Source organism: Pteronotus mesoamericanus, unplaced genomic scaffold (genome assembly GCF_021234165.1).
Source record: "Pteronotus mesoamericanus isolate MK-2021 breed Mesoamerican mustached bat unplaced genomic scaffold, CSHL_Meso_final contig_1242, whole genome shotgun sequence".
Taxonomy (NCBI): Eukaryota; Metazoa; Chordata; class Mammalia; order Chiroptera; family Mormoopidae; genus Pteronotus; species Pteronotus mesoamericanus.
In genome coordinates, this window is record NW_026555053.1 from 2918644 (window position 1) to 2941935 (window position 23292).

Below are 23292 nucleotides of genomic sequence, written 5' to 3' on the forward strand. Positions count from 1 at the left end.
TTCTCTCAAAATATTTCTTTAAATGTACTGGTGTCCAGAAGGCCCCTCCACCCCAGACGAGGCCAGGGCTGCCACTCCTGCCCGTGGCTCTCGGTCCCGAGTGGCCGCAGACCTTCAGGCCCTGACGCACACACTCTGCTTCCCTCAGGGTGGTCAGGCCGAGCCCCTGCAGAAGGAGGAGCTCCAGGCCGCCGTGGATGCCGCCAACAGTGCCGCGCAGCAGTATAAGAGAAGTACGGGTCCCCAGCAGCGCGTCCGGGAGTCCTGAGGAGGGGAGGAAAGTGGCTTCATGTCACTGGGGGTCTGAGGTTGGAGCCTGTCACCTATCATGCCTCCCGAGCCTTCTCACCATGGTCCACCAGCAGGCGCCTGTGGCGGTGGGACCCCCTGCCAGTGGCTCCCAGCAGCTAGTAAGCTTCCTGGCTGGTTAGGGAACTATCTGGAGCTGGCGAGATGCCAGGGAGTGATCGGTGAGGTTTGGGTGGTAAAAGAGGAGAGAGGAGGCTGTTCTAAACGTGGGGCAATGGGGAAAGGAGGCGTGAGCTGAGGGACCAAAGGTGCAAGGTGTGTTGAAGGGACAGTGGTTAGAATCAAGTCTCTCTAGATGTTTCACGCTGGGCTGTGTAAGGCAAGGCCTCGAGAAGACTGTGGAAAGCTTTGCACGGCAGCTGAAGAAACCGGTGTCTTCCTTGCTGCCTGCAGGGGAGGGAAGGGGTGTTCAGGCAGAGAGGAGTCTGGCTGCGGCTAATTTGGGGCGGAAAGAGGGTTTGGGAGGGGAGTCGAGGAAGCTCTTCCTCAGCAGCTTCATCGCGCTACAGCCTGCATACCGTGCAGTTTGCCCTCACACAAAGAAGCCTGTTTCCAAAGAGTGGTGTTCCCCTTCAGGCGGCATGGCTCACAGGGTACCCACACAATGTAACTTTGTTCTGGGACAGCTGGTGGCCCCTTCCCCTCGCTGCTCTCTCAGCCAACCGTGCCTGACCCCGTCCCCTACCAGGGCTGGCGGCAGTGGCAGCGATCAACGCTGCCATCCAGAAGGGTGTTGCTGAGAAGACTGTCCTGGAACTAATGAATCCTGAAGCCCAGCTGCCCCAGGTGTACCCCTTCGCTGCTGACCTTTACCAGAAGGAGCTGGCCACCCTGCAGCAGCAGAGCCCTGAGGTGAGCCAACGGGGCCTGTCCGGTCTGTGAGCGCGGCGCGGCGGGAGGGCATTGAACGCCCACTTTGTGGAGTAGTTAGGGACCCCAAGTTTTTTAACCAGAAACAGACTCCTTGTGGGATTCTTAGATGTCTGACCCCTGCAATGTTCGCGAATGTCTCTCCTCACTGTGGTCCCTTCCCTGCATGTCCAGCATAGCCTCACGCACCCCGAGCTCTCCGTCGCGGTGGAGATGTTGTCGTCAGTCGCCCTCATCAACAGGGCGCTGGAGTCGGGGGACATGAACACGGTGTGGAGGCAGCTGAGCAGCTCGGTCACAGGCCTGACCAACATCGAGGAGGAGAACTGTCAGAGGTGCGTGCTCCAAGGGCGCTGAACCCTCCGATGGCTGCCACCGCGTTCGTGTGTCAGCTCTCCTGTTGTCCTCATGGGCACTGAGACTTTCGTGTGACCATCTTTTTCTTCTTTCTATTTCGATTCATTTTATAACGTTTTTATTATGAAGGATTTATAGTAAATTAACAGATACCATGTCATTCCTCTCCTAGACATATAAGTATGTTTATCTAAAACACTGAGGATTTGTTATAGAGTCAACGCAATACTATGTTATGCCCTGGTAAAAACAGTAATACTTCTTTAATATTCTCTAAATATAGTCCATCTTCATACCTCCTCACTTGTTCCAAGACTTTTCAGCTGGTTTGTTCAAACCAGGAACAGGTCCAGGACCATGTGTTACATCTGTCTGTTGTGTCCTTGGATACCTTTTAATCCAGAACTGTCTGTTTCTTCATGACACTGATTTGATAAAGAGGTGGGGTCACTAGTCCCATAAAATGCCCCGTCTCCTGCTTCTGGTTGTTTCCTAAAACTTGTCTTATTCCTATAAGTTGGAAATTAGGTCTGAAGACTTTTAAAGATTCATTTGAACATTTTTGTTGAGGTGTAGTTCGTGTTTTCTCATATCAAGAGTCATAGGAAATCTGTCCTGCCATTAACAGTAGTAAGATTGATCCTTGGATTAGGGAGACTGCTCATCCCTCCAACAGATATCTGTGTGTCTCTCCCAGACCATAATCTCTTTTTGCACCTTTTGCCCCATCAAAATGTCCACTTCCCCATTAACTATTCCCTTAATATGTTTAAGCCCAATTGGTAATTCTTGCCTAAATCAGTACTTTCTGTAAGACTGAACAATGACTTGTTGATCTGTCATTCCTTCCACGTTTCCTAGCTGATGTATGGCCTTGTTTCCTTGTCGTTAGAGGAACTACTTGAGCTGCTGCCTCTGTCTGATTCTAGAATTGGTCTTACCTAGAGTTTGGAGGCTGTTAAGAATAGGTGATAGCCTTACATTTTTCACATTTTGTTTGAGGCAACTCCTCAGTCCCAGTGCTGGCCTCAGAATATATCAGACTAGGGAGTAAATACCTTGACTGTCTGGGTTCTTGGGTACTTTGTCCCCAGTCTTCTGGTTCCTGTCACCGCAATAACCCGAAAGGTCCCTGTTCTCATGTTGCACTTCACTGTCTTTTTTGGGGGGCTGGGACAGGTACCTCGATGAGCTGATGAAGCTGAAAGCCCAGGCACATGCAGAGAATAATGAATTCATCACGTGGAATGACATCCAGGCGTGCGTGGACCGCGTGAACTTGGTGGTGCAGGAGGAGCACGAGAGTGAGTGATCCACGCCCGCCCCCCAGACATCTCGGCGGAAGATGGTGGGGTTCCAGGAGCTGGTTCTAGACACTACTCCTGGGGGGGTTTGAAAAAATATATATATGTATGTATGTATAACTCAAGGAGCTACGGTTGGCTATTATTTTCAAAACATTAGGCAACTGTTATAATTCGGTAGGTAGGAGATGGATTTTCAGGGGATGGATTGAACACAATCTGTTATTTTTAAGTGCTGTTATAACGAGTCTCTGAGAGTAGGCACCTGGAGTCAGGCCCCGGGGCTCTCGGGCCGCCACACTTCTGAACAACCTGCTATAAATTCTGGTGTTTCCTCTACCCACTCAGGTTCAATAATTTTCTAGGTTGACTCACAGAACTCAGAGAAGTGCTGTGCTTATGATTATAGTTTTATTATAAAGGCTATGAATTGGGACGAGCCAAAGGAAGAGACCCACATGGTGTCCTTACTCTGTGCCACCCTCCCGCACATCCACGTGTGTCACAACCAGGGAAGCTCACCTGCCCTGGGGTGTCCAGAGTTTTTATTGGGGCGTCATTATGCAAATGATTGATTGTGTCACTGGCCATGCAGTTGAACTTATTTGCAGGCCATCTCCCTCCCTGGAGAGAGGGAGGCCGGGCTAACAGAGCGCATGACGCACAGCCCCGGTCTTCCAGTCGCACGGCTGGTCTCTGCAGCATGGCCAGCCCTGGCCTGAAACTACAAGGGGCCTGCCACGTGCAATGACGTTATTCCCATCCCTGGGAAATTCTAGGGGTTTAGAGGCTCTTTCTCAGGAATTAGGGACAAAAACCAGCCAAAGTTTTTATTATACAGTAGAGTCCTTAAAAAAGTAGCACAACTGCCTAAGATTCCATGGGACCTAACATTTCTAGTTTATCTTGTATTTCCTGTGAGAAATATTCAGCTGATTTAGTGGAGAAGGTCCTGCCTTGGAGCAGGGAGCCCTGGGCTCAGGCCCTCCGCCTGCCTCTTGTCTGCTGTGTGATCTTGGAAGAGATACCCCTCAGCCTCATCTTTTTTCCTATGATAATATTGGATTAGGTGACTTTTTAAGATCCCTTGAATTCTGATTTTTTGTAAATCAATAATGGTTTGGTTACACATTGAAGTGTACCTGAAAAGTATACCAGAAAGCCAGTTTCATCAAAATCTTCACACGTTTAAGTTAGAGCAATCGCAAATAAAACAAGAGGACTTGAGCTTTCCATAGGAATATGGGTATAAGGGCGTTTACTTTGAATGAAACAAACACTAAATTTTAAAAAGTCAATGCTGCTCAATATTGTGGATGACAAATTATAGTTTGCATCATGGCAATGCTTGTGGGTGGATTTATGCTTACTTTGCATGTTTAAAGATCGATTTGTTTATAGAATTTCTCAATTAAACCAGTGACCCTTGTTTCTCCACTGTTAGGGATTTTAGCCATTGGGTTAATTAACGAAGCCCTGGATGAAGGTGACGCCCAGAAGACCCTGCAGGCCCTGCAGATTCCTGCCGCCAAGCTGGAGGGTGTCCTGGCGGAAGTGGCCCAGCACTACCAAGACACGCTGATCCGAGCAAAGAGGGAGAAGGCCCAGGTGAGCGGCGTGACAGTGATGCGTTTCCGTTCAGAGAACCTCATTCCTCCCAGCATCTGGGCGCGGGGGGGCTTCCCCCGCCCCCCCGCCCCAGTGGTTCTTCCAGGACGCCCTGGAGTTCCTGCTCTGGAGTGACACACGCTGGGAGGAACATAGACTCTGCCTTCTGGAAGCTTTGCTCTTCTTCACATTTTGTTTTTTGTTGTTACTGTTGTCAACACATCTCTCTAAGTAAATTCTGTCTTGAAATATTAGATTCAAAAAATGCATAAGACATACAAGAATATGGTTGTATAAATTTTCAGAAGTGAGCATACCTGTGTGATTGGTACGCAGATTATAAAAAGCATTAACAGTTGCCGGGACCAGGTAGCTCAGTTGGTTGGAGCATCGTCCTGATACGCAACAAGGTTGCAGGTTCCATCCCCGGTGAGGACACATATAGGAAGCAATCAGTGTATGCGTAAATAAGTGAAACAACAAAGTAATGTTTCTCTCTCTCTTCCTCTCAAGTTGATAAATTTTTTAAAAAGTAAAAAAAAAAAAAAAAAAAAAAAGCATTAACAGAACCCTCTTCATACACCCTGCCATCCTTAGAAACCCCTCCGCCGTCTGCCAGCAGTAACCCACATCCTGATTCTGAGCCCACAGTTGATTTCTGCCTCTTCCTGACGTGCTTTTAAGTGAGATCATACATCATGTCCTCTTCTGTGTCTGGCTTCTTCAGCCCAACATTAATGTTGATGACATTTCCCCGTGTGGTTGCGTGCAGTGGTAGTTTCTTTATCATCCTTGTGTACTGTTCCATTGTGCAATTTTATATTCTAGTATTGGTGAAATATTGGTTGTTTCCCACTTTCTGGCTATTGCAAATAATGCTTCTGTGAATATCTAGTACATGTCTTTGGGTAAATATCTATTTGTGGGTACATACTAATATGTATTTCTAGTAGATATCCATGTAGAAGGGGAATGTGTGAGTCACAGGGACTACATGTCTGGGATATAACGTAATAGAGATAAGCTTTAGTAGGTAGTGTCACAAAAATTCTTTTATAACAGGCTTACTGAGATATAATTCACATAGAATACAAGGGACCATTTCAAAGTATACAATTCCATGATTTTCAGTCTACTTACAGAATTGTGCCACCAACAGTCTCTAAATATCTGAATATCTAAGAATAACCAGCAGTTTTCTTTGGAACATTTCCATCACCCCCCAGGGAAACCTGGTGCCCGTGGCCGTCCCTCCGCGGGGCCCCTCGATCTCTGCGGCCCCGGCAGCCTCAGCTGCTGTTGCCTGTTCCGGACGTTCCCTGTACGGGGGTTCGCACGGGAGGTGGCCCTGTGACTGGCTGCTGTCACTGAGCTTGGTTTCTCCAAGTTGTAGCATATGTTTGGACTTCATTTCTTTTTTTATTGTTGAAGAATATTCCATTGTGTGGAATATTATTCCATTTATGAGTTAGTTGATGGCCATATGAATTGTTTCCACTCTGTGGCTATTGGGGAAAATGCTGCTATGATCATGTATTTGTAGCAGAAACCCATCTTTTAGCAAGTTCATCTTGCCTCTCAGCTAGTTCGTTGAGACAAGATTTATAAATGGTATAAATGGACAAGATTTATACCTTTTTTTTATGCCGTTGCTGAGCCGGAAGTTAGTTTGTATATAGTAGGCCCTCAGATATTAGTTGTGTGATAGAAGGATAAATGCCCCTGTTTTTCTAATTGTGATTAATCACCTTTTAAGTTCTTCCTAACTTACAGTAAGTAGTTGCAGAGTAATGCAGGTTTTGTTTTCTTTTTTAACTTAGAAGATCCTGCCAGTGAGGTTCTTGTAACAAGCAGAGGAGCTGAAAGAAATTCTTAATTCAAGGGGTCAGATTCTCTCTGGGAGTCCAAAGGTAGAAACAGAGACCGGGGCTTCTGTGTTACAAATCACCGACACCCATGGGTGAGGGTGGAGGAGTCATGGGTAAAACCTTTGGTTCCATTGTTGTCGGAGCCGTTGCTGTTACCATGTCCTGATCATGTAAATGTAGCGAGTACCAGGTTTCACAGAAGAAGCACATGAGTGTGATCCTGTGGGGAGGCTGGAATCACAACTTTTATTTTGTAGCCAGGAGCTTGAGACACAGGGATCAGCTGATTTACTCACGCTGGTGAGAGGCAATTGGCTGTGGGGAAGCTGTCAGCGGATGTCTCCGTCTCTGGTAATCAGTTTTGGATCAGTTGGCTCGGTGCTTCCCAAACATGGCTGATCATTAGAACACTTGAAAAAGTCACTTTAAAGATACAGATTCCTAAGAGTAACGCTCTATGTGCTGACTCAGAACCTCAGACCGGGGCCTGGCGGCAGTGATCCTGCGTGGGCCCGCGGCGGCAGTGTGTGCTGTTGCTGCCGTGTAAGTCCGGAAGGAGTCTCAGGTCTGACGGATGGAGCAGTGGGCTCTGGGAGAATGAACGAGGCCGGGTTCCATGTCTAAAAAAGGAAAGTGGAGGGAGAACGTAACTTGTACCTGCCCTCACTCCTGCTCCGAGCCCGACTGCCCCTTTGGGTTGGATCATGGGAGTTAACCTGTTAGAGGATGTGACTAGAGTTTGAAGCATTTCCTTTTGCTGTGGAATAGCTTTCAGAGTTCATCAGAGGCCAACGAAGGGGGGCAGTTAGAGTGCAGTCAACACTGCCAGGCCAGCAGGGCGGACTGCACCCGATGATGGAGTTGCCTTTTTTAAGGCCTCGGCTTGGCCTCTGTGTTTCTCTGAGCCATCTTGGAAGTGGTTTTAAAAATAATCATCTGAGATCCAAATTTAGCAAGCAAAAGATCTTAAGTTTGGTCTGTACTTCTCTCGTGTTTTTGTGTGTGTGTGTGTGTGTGTGTGTGTCTGGTTTTGGTATCAGGGTACAACTGGCCTCAGAGAATGAATTGGGAAGTTTTCCTTTTTCTGTGTTTGAGAAGAGTTTGTAAAGGACTGGTCTTAATTCTTCTTTAAACATTTGGTAGAATTCACCAGTGACCATGTGGTCCTGTGGTTTTGGTTTTATTTTTTTCTAGGATATGTTTTGATTATTATTCCATTTCTCTATTAGTTATTAGGTCTACTCAGATTTCCTTCAAATTGTCTTTCCACCTCTTTCTCTTCCTTCTGAGCATATGCATATATGCTCCCTTATGCATATATTGATATTATTGACAGTGTCCTCGGGTCTCTGGGGCTTTGTTCATTTTTCTCCTTTCTTTTTTCTGACTGTTCCTCAGGCTGGATAATTTCAGTTTCCTCAAATCTGCTGTGTTCCTCTCGGAACTTTTTCGTTTCAGTTACTGTACTTTACAACCGCCAAATTTCAGTTTCAAAAAACGTTTCTATCTCTTTGCTGATAATTCTGTTTGTTGAGACCTTGCTCTTATACCCTTTAGTTCTTTGAACATATTTTAAATAGCCGATATAATTCTCTATCTACCATGTTCAGTTTGGAAAATTAATTTCTTGACCCCCTGAACCACTTGACTTCATCTTCATGTAGTTCTCACTTTATCTGAGGTGTTTCTCATAACCTTTCACCGATTTTTTGATGCCCAGCTTCTTCCAGTTGACTGTTCCACATGTGTCACGTGTCTGAAACTCCCTCCATGTCTGATTGAGTCTCAGAAGCCCCGTTATCACACGCGCCCTGATTTCATGGCTTTTGTATTATTTTCGCTGTCCATGGTGTGCAGGAGACCCAGGACGAGTCGGCTGTGTTATGGTTGGATGAAATTCAGGGCGGAATCTGGCAGTCCAACAAAGACACCCAAGAAGCGCAGAGGTGTACGTACCAGCTGCTTTATTTCTGTTCTGGTGGAGGGCGGAGGGTGGACGGCGGAGGGTGGTGAGCTGCTCCGATCGCAGCCTTTGTCCCTCAACCTGACCAAGACGGAGATGTGCCAGGGAAGGGTTGGCCCGCAGAGGTAGTTGGGTGAACGAGTGTGTGAGTTTAGGCTCTTTCTAAACTATTCTGGTAACAATTGTCTTCCATGATAGTTGCCTTAGGAATCTTTGCCATCAATGAGGCCGTGGAGAAAGGTGATGTTGGCAAAACCCTGGGTGCCCTTCGTTCCCCTGACGTGGGCCTGTACGGAGTCATCCCTGAGTGCGGTGAGACGTACCAGAGCGACCTGGCCGAAGCCAAGAAGAGAAAGCTGGGGGCGGGTGAGTCATGGGGACACAGATGTGTGCCCTGAAGCTGCCAACCTGAGTGTATGAGGGGACGGACGTAGATGAAGGGACAAGCTGTAGGGGAAGATGCTTTGGTATGGAAATAGCGTTTAGGCTTATTTTATACCCTAGAGAGAGACAATAATATCTCTGTTTTTAAAAATACAGTTTTCCCCTTGTGGGCAACCATGTTTAAAAAGTCAATTTTATGAAAATGCAGGGAGGATCAAATTATTTGACTGTTTATCTTTCATAGGGTATCAGTAGCTCCTGTGGTATCTGAGCCTCTAGGGAGATAAAAGTAGTTTGTCTGCAAAAGGAGGGGAATAAAAGATTTCCCTGCCTTTTTATGACCTTTTTTTTTTAAATAACGAGAGAGGCTGAATGGTTGCAGATTTTTTATCAGAAAGTAGAGTTCTTTTACACAAGTAGTAGATGTTGGTTTTGGAAGGAACAAAGCTAATCAAAGTTTATTCCACAATTGGACTTTGTAGGAATTTTCCTTTTATAATTGCAGATGGGAGTAAGCTAAATGCGACATCGCAGAGCCATAACTTATGAGGGAGTCAGGGTGCCCCTTATTCTCATCGATCCAAGGGACAGGGGAGGGGGTGGTCTCCATTTAGACTGCAAACCTCATCAGAATCTCTCCATCGTATCGGACGTATGAGCGTGGGGAACGTGGCTCTGGGTCTCATGAACCTTCCCTTTCGTGTCTGCCAGGCGACAACAGCAGCAAGTGGGTGAAGCACTGGGTCAAAGGTGGATATTATTATTACCACAATCTGGAGACTCAGGAAGGAGGATGGGACGAACCCCGGGGCTTTGTGCAAAATTCTCTGCAGCTTTCGCGGGAGGAGATCCAGGTAGGTCACATTTCTTCATATAAGAGGAAGCTGAGAGAAAGTGTGTTAGAGCGAATATTGGTTGGGAGGAACAGGGCCTGTGGTCAGAAGCCCTAGATTGAAATTAAGGCTGTATAATCAACTGTTTTAGAGTAATTATTTTTCTAGTGGTTGGAGGAGGGACTAAGGCCTAAATTAGGAAAACGTCAGGATTGTAAGATTAAGTCAGATAAATTGTGTGCCTATTAAAACTTGGATGACCCAGAAAACAAAATGAAAAGTTGCTCTAACTCCCCATTAAATGCAACTGCTGTTAATCTCTCCCAATTTTTAAATTTTCAACCTCTCTTTTGACTGTCCCACAAACTGCAGGCCGCATGCAATGGGCTGTAGCCTGTGTGTTCAGATGCGGCCCGGCCATTTCCCTGCGGCGCCCTCCGTGGCGGCCTGCCCGGGGCCTCTGGGACTGGGTGCGCGGCCCTTTGTTGGCCCCTGTTACTCGGCCTTCTTGTCAGCAATGACCCAAGCACGGTCCCTGGCACCGTCAGGGTTGGGCAGATGAGTGCGTACATGAGAGGTAAAAGACCAAGTTTCTGGCTGCGGCTTTTTGGCCTGTGAGACCGACCTGGCCCTGAAAAACGGACCTGAAGTCGTTCCCGTTGCTCAAAGATTGAGTACAGACTGAGGGAGCAGTGAGGGTTAGTTTGTGCGCTGTGGACGATACTGTGTTACAACCTGCGTCCCTCCTCACCTGTGCGTGTCTTCCCATGTGACTGTGTGCTCTTTCAGAGTTCCATCTCCGGGGTGACAGCTGCCTATAACCGAGAGCAGCTTTGGCTGGCCAACGAAGGCTTGATCACCAGGCTGCAGGCTCGCTGCCGCGGTTACCTAGTCCGCCAGGAATTCCGGTCCAGGATGAATTTCCTGAAGAAGCAAATCCCCGCCATCACCTGCATTCAGGTATTTCAGAGCCCTGTGCCCAGACAGCGGGTGGGCGCCTGGAGCAGGGCTGATAAGCAGGCAGCTCTTAGGACTGGGTGTCTGAGTGTGTTTTTTCCTTGTGACTTCTTAGTTTCATCCTTCTTCTGACAAGTGTGTGCTCTTTCCTACCCCTGCAACAATCAGAGTGTGCTCAACCTGGCCCTTAGCGGCGAGTTGTCAGTCCAGTGGCAGCTTTTCTGACAGGGTAGCACAATGTCACAGAAAGACTTCTGATCTGGGAAGCGCACCCCAGCTCTCTCTCCGTCTCTTTCCTTGTCTGTAAGTGGGGATGCCAGCGCTTCTGTCCCCTAGCTGATCTACTGTAAGGAGCCAGTAAAAAGCTGGGTGAGGCATCTCTAAAAGGTGTGAGGTGCTGTGCAAATGCCAGGGACGGGAAGTTAGCCAGTGGCTCTGCTGGTGGCGGCGCAGCCTCTGCCCACATACCCCTGTCACTGGGGGACGAGGCCCTCTTTCCAGCTCTGTCATGACTTGCACATGAGTTGCACTTGGATAGTACATCATGAGGGGAATTTTCAGCATCCTCTGATCCTGGGAAATAACGGGTCCACTATAATATTTGATGGTTTCAGTCGCAGTGGAGAGGATACAAGCAGAAGAAGGCCTACCAAGATCGCTTAGCGTACCTGCACGCCCATAAAGATGAAGTAGTAAAGGTATGGTAGCCCGGGCAGGGCCTCTCAGCGTGGGGCGCAAGCGTGACCTGGGTTGAGATGAAGGGCTTTTATAATTTCCCGGGTCCTTTTCCCACAGATTCAGTCCCTGGCGAGGATGTATCAAGCTAGAAAGCGCTATAGAGATCGCCTGCAGTATTTCCGAGACCACGTGAGTACTTTTTGGTAATAAGGGCCAGTGGAATCAGTTTTGCTGTATTTTGGGTGGACAAATGACCAAAGGAATTTCTTCTTCTTTGTTCCTTAGATAAATGACATTATCAAAATCCAGGCTTTTATTCGGGCAAACAAAGCTCGTGATGACTACAAGACTCTCAGTGAGTAACTGGCTCAGCGGAGAAGGAGTTGAGGCCATCGGGTTCTGGGTATTCTCCGCGGATCTCTTTTCTTTCCTGCAGGCAAGGCTTGGGGGTTGGGTGCTGCTTGAGATTTAACTCCCTTTGCTAACCTGTGGCTACGTGTCCTTTTCCTCGTGTGTCAGCCTTTGTCACAACATAGCAATAGCATGCCCGAGAAGACTGCACCTGGTGGTTGTCTTTGCACATCTCAAAAATGAATGTCTGTGAAGAGAGCTGTTTCTTTAAGACAGTTTCTTGACCTAGAACTTTCCCCGGGAACTTCATTCTTTGTCTGACTCGTGCTTCCTTTCTGTCAGTTAATGCTGAGGATCCTCCCATGATTGTGGTCCGGAAGTTTGTCCACCTGCTCGACCAAAGTGACCAGGATTTTCAGGAGGAGCTGGATCTTATGAAGATGCGGGAAGAAGTCATTACCCTCATTCGTTCCAACCAGCAGCTGGAGAATGACCTCAATCTCATGGATATCAAAATCGGACTGCTAGTTAAAAATAAAATTACATTGCAGGTATGGTCCAGTGCCAGGTGGGAGTGCGGGCCACACCGTCCTGTTTGGGTCCCCTGCTGATTCGTGGGCGGGTGGAGGCTGACTTTCTTCTCAGTGAATGCCATTAGTTTTTCGAAAGTTATATAAGAAATGAAATAGTGTAAATAGCAAAATTTTAAATAGAGAAAAGATAAAAACCGTCCCATAATTCACAACACTGCAATCATTTTGTATATTACATTTTAACTTAATATCAAAGGATAAAAATGTTTTCTGTATGATAGTTATAAGTATTATGTTTAATTGCAGCATTATAATTCATTAGAAGATACCCTATAATTTACCTCTTTTTTCCCCCCAACTATTTGGCAAGTTTTTAATACAAGTAACATTGCAGTTAATGTCTCAGTGTACATGTAGCTTTTATTGTATTTAAGGCTTTGCTTTTCAGATAGATTTCTAGGTGCTGGTTTCCTGATTCAAGGGACATTTTTATGGATCATGTTCTTTATAGGAAGGTGGAAGTAGGACTCTATTTGATCTGTGTGCTAAGAGTGGGACCGTGTAGTGAGCCCATTGCATTTGATAGGCTCTGCAGTGCAGTGTAAGGCCTCTCCGCAGTGCCCGGAGACTTGTCTCTGAAAGCGTTTTGATTTACGTGTTGATTTTTCTTTACAGGATGTGGTTTCTCACAGTAAAAAACTTACCAAAAAAAATAAAGAACAGTTGTCTGATATGATGATGCTAAATAAACAGAAGGGAGGTCTCAAGGCCTTGAGCAAGGAGAAGAGAGAGAAATTGGAAGCTTATCAGCACCTGTTTTATTTATTGCAGGCAAGTGGCTCCTGGAAGTGGGATTGAAACATTTAGCTAGTTTACTTTTCATAAGAAAACCTTCCTTGCAAATCTCTGTGGAACTATTTCTGATTTCCACTGAGGAGTAAGCAAAGAGATGTGTTTATTTTTCTTTATATTTTCTTTATTTCCTTACTTATATGCATTCTAATCCTTCAAGTTAAAACAAACAAAAAAAAATGAATGTATTTTCCAGCTTTTACATCATCTAGAAATGACTTATCTCTTGGTTTTATTTCAGACCAACCCCACCTATCTGGCCAAGTTGATTTTCCAGATGCCCCAAAACAAGTCCACCAAGTTCATGGACTCTGTGATCTTCACCCTCTACAACTACGCATCCAACCAGCGAGAGGAGTACCTGCTGCTGCGGCTCTTTAAGACAGCGCTGCAGGAGGAAATCAAGTAGGGAGGGGCCCAGGCTGCCCGTATCTTTTAGTCATCTTGCTTAATACTAGGATTTGTGTGGAATACTCGAAAGAAGCATCTACTTGTTAAATTGCTCATATAGTGTTGCTGCTTCTGAGGAGGTGATAAAAATAATACATGTGCTAAATTAATTTTAGGAACATTTCTATATTAAAATACAGTTTTTAAGAAGCTGATCTAAACACCATAATTCCACACTTTTATCTAATAATGAACCTGCTCACGCTCCCATGGTTGAGTTTACAGCAGCAGAAAGATGTCCTGGGTTCAGACGAGGGTTGGCAAGTTTTCCAGAGAAAGAATAAGTACCTTCTTCCCTCCCACTATTTCTGTGTCCAGGAGATGGGGATGGTTAAGTAGGAAGGATCTCTAAGCTCATATATTCTGTGATTAGTTTATACTGAGTTTGTTTCTGATGTTTTATAGGTCAAAAGTAGACCAGATTCAAGAGATTGTGACAGGAAATCCTACAGTCATTAAGATGGTTGTAAGTTTCAACCGTGGCGCTCGGGGTCAGAATGCCCTGAGACAGATCTTGGCCCCAGTCGTGAAGGAGATTATGGACGACAAATCTCTCAACATCAAAACTGACCCTGTGGATATTTACAAATCGTGGGTTAATCAGATGGAGTCTCAGACGGGAGAGGCAAGGTAGGTAACCATAACATCCTTTTCTGTCATGTTTTGTTACTCTTTTTTCTTTTTTTCTAAAGCAGTTGACCTTTGATTTACAGACTAATAATTGTTCAAATAGATTTTCCTTAATAAACCTTTTTTAAATTGTTGACCTGGTAATATTCACTTATGTAGCAAGTATTCACTGAGTTCTTACTAATACAATAATGAATGAAACAACTCTCAGCCTCCTTGGTACACAGACACAAAGTCTCAGGAAGTGATCATGTCTCTTACCTTTTATCCCAAGTGCCCATCAGAGTGCCTGGCACCCAGTTCACAGCTGAAAACCTGAGTTCAAATGCTGCCCCACCATTTGCCAGCTCAGTGAACTTGAGCAAGTTGCCTAATCTCTCTGGGTCTTTTTGTTGATGAAAGACAGGGTCCTGCCTCAGGCAGCCCCTGGCTTTTAGCCTGACATTATTGAGGGTCATTTCTGCTTTCCCAGCAAACTCCCCTACGATGTGACTCCTGAGCAGGCTCTGGCCCATGAAGAGGTCAAGACACGGCTAGACAACTCCATCAGGAACATGCGGGCTGTGACCGACAAGTTCCTCTCGGCCATCATCAGTTCTGTGGACAAAATCCCGTGAGTGTGCCCGTTGTGAGCCCGCTTAGAGCCCAGTCTCAGTGCCTTTCTGCCCCCCGCCCTTCTCACGGGTTTTGTCCGTCTCACAGCTACGGGATGCGCTTCATCGCCAAAGTGCTGAAGGACTCGCTGCATGAGAAGTTCCCCGACGCTGGTGAGGACGAGCTGCTGAAGGTAAGCCTCCAGAGGCCCGCTCGGTCTTGCCTTCAGTAGAACTTTGAGGAAAAAGTTAGAGACCTAGGCCTGACCATGGACCTTTAGTAGTCCTTAAAGCGAGGATGCTGGCAGTGGCTTGCCATTGGTTGTGAGATTTCAAAGGCAACTGTAAATATTGAATTACACCTCTCTGAGTTTCTATACAGTTTGAATGGCTCACATCCAACTAGTCGAGGTGTGTGTTTCCTGTCTTGAGATAAATTTGAGTCCTATCTTTTCGCTGGACAACTGCTCCCTCTGCTGGTGGCCGGGTGAATGGGAGCAAACCCAATAGTTTCTGCTAAGGCTGTTGCTGGTAACTCTCACTTGGCTACGCTCCTTTCTTTTATTTTTTTTCTTAATCTGAACGCTTTTTTCTTCTCTCTCCTAGTTCTGTGCTTTCCTACAGTGAGGCCTCGATTCTAGACTTTCTGTTCAGGTGAATTAATTTTTTTTTAAATGATACTCTAGGGAAAATGCTGTGACTGTCCTTGAATTCTTCTGTGGAAGAGTCGTGTGTTGATTGGCTTTAATTTCAGACGCATGACCTTGTCTGCCTTGGAAGTGCGCAGCATGAGGATGCGGGGGGTTGGACAGATGCCACTATGCCAGTTGGGCCCTGTTCAAGGGTTTATTTTAACTGTATTTGTTAGCTTCTTAGAATGAAAGCCCGCCCACAGGAAAGTGAACAGTACACGTGGCAACAGTCTTATTTGCTGCCGTGATACATGAACAGAGGATGCCCTCACATGTTCAGTAACAGACTCTAAGTCTTGTTTTTACCTTCTGAGTCTCTGCTTTCACTGTAATGGTTTTTAATTCTGTTCTCATTTTCTTTTTTTCTGCATCAAAAAGGGACCATTTTAGTTTCAGGCTTTGAGAGATTGTGTGTGTGTGTGCATGTTTGCATGTGCGTCTGTATGTGTGGTGTTTATTTTTCTCCTCACAGGACTTCATTTTCTGGTTTTCTTGGCTATAGCAGAGTCATTTGTGGCTTCTTTGGTGGAGTAGCTTTTAACACCCATCTTTCTTTCGCATCTGTTCCCAGATTATTGGTAACCTGCTTTACTATCGCTACATGAATCCAGCCATTGTTGCCCCCGATGCCTTTGACATCATCGACCTGTCGGCAGGAGGCCAGCTCACCACAGACCAGCGCCGAAACCTGGGCTCCATTGCCAAGATGCTCCAGCACGCAGCTTCCAATAAGATGTTTCTGGGAGATAATGCTCACTTAAGCATCATTAACGAGTACCTTTCCCAGTCCTACCAGAAATTCAGGTAAGGGAACAGGGGTCAGGGACTGGAAGGACCCTGCATGTTGTTTCTGTCGCTGAGGGTAAAGACGAGACTGAGAACCACGGCTCACTTTCGCTGGGCTGTAGGGTTGTGGGATACAACACGGCGTTTGCTGTGCTCAGAACCCCAGGAGGTGATCCATAAAAATGTATTCCTGTGGAAGAGATGGTACTTCACATAAACACAGTGGTTCTACATCAGGCACATGTGACTTTGTAACCAGAAAAGAGTTGGAGAGCTCTTTTAATAATCTGTAAACTAAACAGTCAGTTGTGAGTTCATGTTAGCAATAGAGTTGGTTCTCCTTATGTTATGACACAGGGGTTCGGTGGGCAGGTCCCTGTGGGAAGGGCTAACGTGGGGTGGGGCCTGCTGGGGACGGGAGTCCTCCGAGCCGGCGTCCCCAGGCTGTGAAGCACGGCAAACACGCGGCACCTTCTTTGGAATCAACTGCCTGGACTGGCTTCTGCTTGAACACGTCGCTGCAGTGGTTGTGGGATGTCCTCTCGCCAGCTCCTCTCACATGTGTTGTTTGTTGGGCTCCGGCTCTTATGTTTCTCTCCAGGCGCTTTTTCCAAGCTGCTTGCGACGTCCCAGAGCTGCAGGATAAATTTAATGTGGACGAATACTCTGATCTCGTGACCCTCACCAAGCCAGTGATCTACATTTCCATCGGTGAAATCATCAACACCCACACGGTCAGCCTTTTCCTTTAATCACTTAATTCCACGGCTCCGTCCTGAACTGCCTTCTCTGGCTGCTTCTTCCTGCCTCCGGAAGCCAGATTACTCACCTTCCTTTGATCTTACATCACATCACATCTGCCTGCTGCTTATTATTCTTAACAACATCTACCACGTTCTCAAAGTGACCCAGGCCACCTGCAGCAGAGTCTTCTGGGCTGGTTGTTAAAAATGAAGTTGCCGAGTCCCGCACAGGCCTCCTGGACCGGGGTCCCCACGCCGGAGTCCCCACAGCAGAGCCTCCGCGGCGCGCGCTGCCTCGGCCCCCACAGAGCGCCGCGTCGTCTTCCCCTGCTTTCACCCTGGCTTTCCCTCTCTTTACTCTGGGTTATTTTTCCTCACATACATAGAGCATCAGCTTTTGCCTCTGTGTTGCCTTATAGTTCTTTTCCCTTTTTTCCCAAAAGGGCGTTCCCTTTTTCCCCAAATACTTTTTAATTCAGTCCTTTCCCCTTTGAGTGACCTATAGGAAATGAGAAAACATAAAATGTAAATGAAACGTTAGGTTGTCATTTCCGAGGCTGTCCCTTGGGATAGTAGCATCCTAGAGGCTTTGCTCTGAGTGCCTCCCGGACGGTGGGAGCGCCCACAGGCCACGCCGCTCTCTGAGTTGCAGGTGTTGCCGGCCGGGAACAGGGAGGGAAAGCATGGCTGTGAGCTGGTCGTAGGCCGCACTGATGGCTTTGGATGTGGAAGTCCGTGGGCTTCCTTGCTCTTTCTTCCATAGGGTACATTTAAACGCCTTATACCTGTAAGGTTGAGAGACTACCACTGTTTTCTGTCCACTTACCATAAATCATCCAACAGAGACCAAGTGGGATGTGTTCCGTACTGCTGATTTGGGTGGGTTTGCTGAGGATTGGCTTGTCGGTTCTTTGAATGTAGGAGTGTCATTGTCTAACCTCCGTCTGTGCTGTTTGGCAGTGTGGGTGGGGCCTGGGGCTTAATGAGCCGAGCGTGCAAATAGAATTGACCCCTTGGTATTTGATGCAGCTCCTGTTAGATCACCAGGATGCCATTGCCCCGGAGCACAACGACCCAATCCACGAGCTGCTGGATGACCTCGGCGAGGTGCCCACCATTGAGTCCCTGATAGGTACTGTTCTGACCACCTGCCCGGACGGAGGAGGGGGCCTGTGACAGAGGAGGGTCGGAACAGGCACCCCTTAGTGTCTGCACTGTTCAGGGTCTGGATAAGCATCAGGGAGGAACATATATGTGGCCCTGCCTGTGAGCAGCTGATGTCTAGTGCAGGAGATCATTGTTTTTTTTTTTAAAGATTTTCTTTATTTATTTTTAGAGAAGGGGCAGGAGGGGAGAAAAGAGAGGAACATTGATTTGCGAGAGGTATACCTATCGGTTGCCTCTTGCATGACCCTGGCTGGGGACCTGGCCCTCATCTCAGGCATGTGCCCCGACTGGGCATCAAACCACTCACCTTTCGGCTCGCAGGTGGGCACTCAATCCGCTGAGCCACACCAGCCAGGGGAAGGGATCGTTGTAAATGAGTATATACACGTGATCATTTAATTAGATGTTGTAAGTCCTGTAAAGAAAATGAACAGAGAGAGAAGTATAATGCAGTGTTGAAATGATTGTCAAACATTTATAAAATTATTTCATGATGGATCCTTCACCTTTATCGTTTGGCATGTACTCCCCTCTGTTGCTCAGTAAGAGGTATCCTTGCCGCAGCGTACATGTCGGCTCATTCCAGTATCTCCTTAGACTTCCGTTGTCTTTTACTTGTGTCCGTGTCTCTTCTCCCTGTCTCCTGTCTTTATTACACTCATTCTTTCTACCCTCCCAAAACTTTAGGAGAAGGCGCTGGCAATTTAAATGACCCAAATAAGGAGGCGCTGGCTAAGACAGAAGTGTCTCTCACACTGACCAACAAGTTTGATGTGCCTGGGGGTGAGAATGCAGAGATGGATGCTCGGACCATCTTGTTGAAGTGAGTACTGAACGTGGGAAGAATGGAGAAAACGTAAAGCAACAACCCCTTGGCCTTGGTGAACAAGTCTGCCCCTTCCTTCCTGAGACGGTCACCTTGGCCTTGAGAGCCTGTCATAATTGTGGTCGCTCCCTATGTTATATTTGGCATAGGACGTGTGCGCCTTTTTGCCAGTAAGATGCTGGAGTGAAATTTATACCTTGGACATCCCCGCCCCGGCACCCGCTCTGTTGTCGTTGCAGAAACCAGTCTGGGCCCTCAGTGCCTGGCGTTAGCAGCTGCCAGCGGGACCTTGAGGGGCTGGTGTTCGTACCACTGCCGCTTACGTCTGTTGAGAGGAAGAAGAATACCTTAATAAATATTTAAATGTTTCCTCTATTTCCTTTCAGCACAAAACGTTTAATTGTGGATGTCATCCGGTTCCAGCCAGGAGAGACCTTGACTGAAATCCTAGAAACACCAGCCTCCAGTGAACAGGTAAAACTGGGGGGTTAACACAAACTGGGGGGTTAACACACACCATAGCAAGGTGCAGAGACGGTCCTATGATGGGGGGACACAGGTAACTAGAGGTGGCCATTTGAGGGTAGACCCGAGCCTGGTGGCAGTTTAGGCTTGTTGAGTGACACTTACACGCACTATGTGTGTATGTGTGTTTTAATGTAGCCCGAGGCAGAGTCAGTGCGTCTGCCTAGTGATTTATTGAATTTAATGTAGTTATAATTTTAAATACTTTAGTAGATACAATAAAAGTACAGGATACAGCTCCTAACCTCAACCAGTTCCGGATCGGGTTAGGGAAATGTGGTACAGATGCCGGAAACAATTGGGAAACCTTTAAAATGTAACTGTAGTATTGGCTGTAAAAATGGTAGAGGTTCAGGAACGAGGCCAGTGAGGAGCAAAGCAGCAGGAAGAAGTGGCTCTTGAGCCGCACTCAGAAAGAACAGACAGGGTGTGGCACCGGAGGGCCTTGCCCGCCGGACGGGGGAGGGGCAGGGTGATGGGACTGGGCACTGAGAGCTCAGACGCGAGAGCAGACCGTGCGGAGCCCAGGGCCTGGGCCGCAGTGGGGCGCTGGAGAGGTCAGGGCTACAGAGACTTGTGACTCCGGCTGGGGCTGGTTAATGCTGATTGACTGATGGCACCATCGGAGCAGATGCGCGCTGAGTCATCTCGGTGTGTGATAAGGTCCCGGCCCGGCTGGGTGGGAGGCTGGGTGGGAGGCTGGGTGGGGAGGCGGCGTGGCCGAGAGAGGTGGATGAGTCACATCATGGTTAAGACTCCTGTTTCCCGTTCTCTTAAAATGAGACACATTGGTCAAGTCATTTGTTCTCAGATTTTGAACATAGGAACCCTTTCCATTAAATGACAGTTTACTTGGAAGCCATATATGTAAAGCAGGTAAAATTGGAGCTACTCTTAACAGCAGCAGGAAGGGGGCCCAGGGAACCCCGCTTTCTGGGACCCTGTGGCCCCTGCGGGAGTCCCTTCGGGCTGCACAGAGGGCTATTTAAAGACATGGCTTTAAATGAGTTCTCCTCTTTTAGAAGCTGTGATTGGTTACTGACTAGACAGGTGTGTATGAGGGGCAGGAAAAGAGGCAAAGAGACATAACCAATAACTGCGACATAGTTAACCTACAGGAAAGTTAGAAGTGGGGAGGGGGAGCCATCTTTACTGAGAACCTGAGATGCTGCTTTGGTGCTTCCATTTAATCCTTGCACCTTCCCTGTGAGGCGAGTCTCCTTATCCTCCTTTTACAGGTGAGGAGGCTGAGACCCTGCGGGGTGATTAACTTGCCCCGGGTCGTCTCCTTGTAGTGGCAGAACCGGACAGGGACCCGCTGTCCAACTCCAGAGCTTATGCTCTTCGTATCCGGGGCTGTGGAGTAGCCTCGACACCAAGGGGCAGTGAAGGCAGCGTGGGAAGGGAAGTGCGGCAGCGTGGGACGAGTCACAGGCCTTTCCGACTGAGCATCCCGGCGCCAGCAGCTCAGAATGTGGCCGTCGAGTCTTCATGGCAAAGATTTGGGATCTCTCAGCACAGGCGATCACTGACGTACTGAGACTGAGCATTACAGGAGAATGACCACAGGCCTCTTGCTCAGGGCAAGGGGAAAATGCAGAGATGAGCAAGTCGACCCCTGAGAAAAGGCACTGGATTTGGGGTGGGGGATGGTCACTGGCGATGAAAGCAGCAGGCGCAGAAGGCCCCTGGCAGAGAGATGAAGAAGAAAGTGCTGAATGAATTGAACAGCAGGGGTGGATCGCAGCATGTCGGGGAGGAACGGACTGGGCAAGTGTTAGATGTTGACTGGGAGAGACAGAAGAATCAAGGGAACGTCTTGTGTTCCCAGTACTGCCATTAGCAGCGTGTTTAAAAGCAGAGGGGAGGCCTGACTATGATTTAGCCTGGACAAGCTGGCGAAAAGGATTACCAAGAACTTACCGAGCACTGGTGCTGCGCTGGTGTAGTGATAACACTTGTTGAGCTGTATTTCAAGTAAAAGTAAATGGCTTCCAGATCCCAAAATGTGACAGGGGAAAAAGGAGGGATTTCACAGCCAGTAGATCCCAGTGTCCTAATTATAGCAGAGAATCTAAGAGAGAAGCCAGGTGATTGGAAGATCTGCCTGTACTTTGTGCAGTTTCTCTGTCAGCGGTTGGCAAAGCTGTTTCCCCTTGTTCCCAGAATGCGGTTTGGGAGCTGTGTAAATTCAGGTGCGGGTATGCTGTGTGAAGTTGGTTTTGGGTTGGTTACCTGCACTTACCGGGAACTTCTTTTGTCTTCCACGTAGGAAGCAGAGCATCAGAGGGCCATGCAGAGACGTGCTATCCGTGATGCCAAAACTCCTGACAAGATGAAAAAGTCAAAATTTGTGAAGGAAGACAGCAACCTCACTCTTCAGGAGAAGAAGGAAAAGATCCAGTCAGGGTTGAAGAAGCTAACGGAGCTGGGGACCGTGAACCCAAAGAACAGATACCAGGAACTGATCAACGACATTGCCAGGGTACTGCGTCGGGGCAGGGTGGCCTGGCCATGGTTAAAGCTCCCTCAGAGGCTCGTGAAGAGGCAGTAACTGTTCAGAGGACAGCATACCTTCAGTTCGTGGGCATATTAGTGTCCTTTCCTATGAAGAATCACTTCTTATTTAACATGAGGACTTGCCCACCCTTTGATAACTTATTTCAGAGCCTAAATTAATAGCAAGACAGAACTAGAACCTCCTGTGTTTCAATTTGTCTTTGGCCTCTGGAATTTTCCAGGTCTTTTTAATGGTTTCTACATGATATAAATTCACATTAGTTGATCATCAAGTCCTTATCATTTTCTCTTTCTCCTAACAACATATTTAAGAGGTTTAAACCAGCTTTGCAAGTAAATTCTAAGAATGTGGAAGTTTATAAAGGTAACAATAGTTCCCGACCTCTAGAAAACACAAATGGGGGAGGGGGGGATAGAGAAATCTGCATTTCTTTGTTTTATTGAACATGAGTTCCTGCCTATTAAGAATGGGTGGTCACGCAAGGCAAAGTTAAGCTCTCCTGGGTTCTGGTGTTAATGGTTGAAGAAGCACATGAATCTCTCATTATTTTCCTCATTTTAATAATTGTGTCCCAGGATATTCGGAATCAGCGGAGATACCGGCAGAGGAGGAAGGCTGAGCTGGTGAAACTGCAGCAAACGTACGCTGCTCTGAACTCCAAAGCCACTTTCTATGGAGAGCAGGTGGATTACTACAAAAGCTATATCAAGACCTGCCTGGATAACCTGGCCAGCAAGGGAAAGTGAGTATTGCTTTTAAGGAAGCCCTGCAAGGGGAAAAAGAAGCAGGGGCAACTGTAGTGACATGGGAAATTGTGGCGTACAACATGCTGGTCCCCCTTATTTCATTAGTTCATTTTGCTTCGGATCATTTGTGCAAATTCCCGGTCCCATTTGTCATGGCACAGTGCAAATGAACGCTGCTTGGGGGATTTCATGGGTGCTTATTTCTAAGCATTCCGTATTCCAAAATATCGTCCTGGTCCTAGAAATTAAAGAATCATGATGGAGATTATTTAGTGGTCCAAAACCTGGCCGTGCCTCAAGATCATGTAAGGAGTATTAAACAGACACAGTCAGTCTCCGACTTTCCTGGTCGCTGAGGAAAGTTGCCAGATTTTCTATTTTTCCCTTGTACAGGCCAAAAACCATCAGTCTGCTTGTTTTATAGGGAGGGAAACTGAAAACCCAGAGAGGTGGGCGGTAAGTGTAGCTTCTCCTTGTAGGTTAGTTTGTTTTTTGCTCCTGACTTTTCATTTTAAGAATTTTCAAACCTCAGGAGACTTGAATGAATAGAACAATAAACACCCGCATACCCTTTGCCTAGATTCACCTGTTTTTAACATTTGCCACAGAATCAGTTCTCTCTCTCTCTCTCTCTCTCTCTCTCCCTCTCCCTCTCTCTCAAAAATCAGGCCCATTTTACCCAGTTTGCAGGGCTGGCTCCTGTGTCCTTTGGACACATCCCTGTCATCCTTGAGAACTTCCTGACT

At 47.2% G+C, this 23292-nt stretch overlaps 1 protein-coding gene across 1 annotated transcript in view; it reads left to right on the forward strand.

Moving 5' to 3' along the window:
- The window catches only part of IQGAP1 (IQ motif containing GTPase activating protein 1), a 68756-nt gene that overhangs the window by 39746 nt on the left and 5718 nt on the right, over nt 1-23292 (forward strand). Inside the window, exons 11-35 of the mRNA XM_054589301.1 lie at nt 149-233; nt 998-1161; nt 1354-1514; nt 2716-2840; nt 4285-4448; nt 8174-8264; nt 8478-8645; nt 9375-9517; nt 10286-10456; nt 11068-11151; nt 11249-11320; nt 11417-11486; nt 11825-12033; nt 12691-12846; nt 13109-13272; nt 13723-13947; nt 14420-14560; nt 14650-14734; nt 15804-16036; nt 16620-16752; nt 17791-17893; nt 18616-18751; nt 19141-19228; nt 21552-21764; nt 22376-22542. Coding sequence (XP_054445276.1) covers nt 149-233; nt 998-1161; nt 1354-1514; nt 2716-2840; nt 4285-4448; nt 8174-8264; nt 8478-8645; nt 9375-9517; nt 10286-10456; nt 11068-11151; nt 11249-11320; nt 11417-11486; nt 11825-12033; nt 12691-12846; nt 13109-13272; nt 13723-13947; nt 14420-14560; nt 14650-14734; nt 15804-16036; nt 16620-16752; nt 17791-17893; nt 18616-18751; nt 19141-19228; nt 21552-21764; nt 22376-22542 — 3551 coding nt within the window. The remainder of the gene's footprint in view (nt 1-148; nt 234-997; nt 1162-1353; nt 1515-2715; nt 2841-4284; nt 4449-8173; nt 8265-8477; nt 8646-9374; nt 9518-10285; nt 10457-11067; nt 11152-11248; nt 11321-11416; nt 11487-11824; nt 12034-12690; nt 12847-13108; nt 13273-13722; nt 13948-14419; nt 14561-14649; nt 14735-15803; nt 16037-16619; nt 16753-17790; nt 17894-18615; nt 18752-19140; nt 19229-21551; nt 21765-22375; nt 22543-23292) is intronic.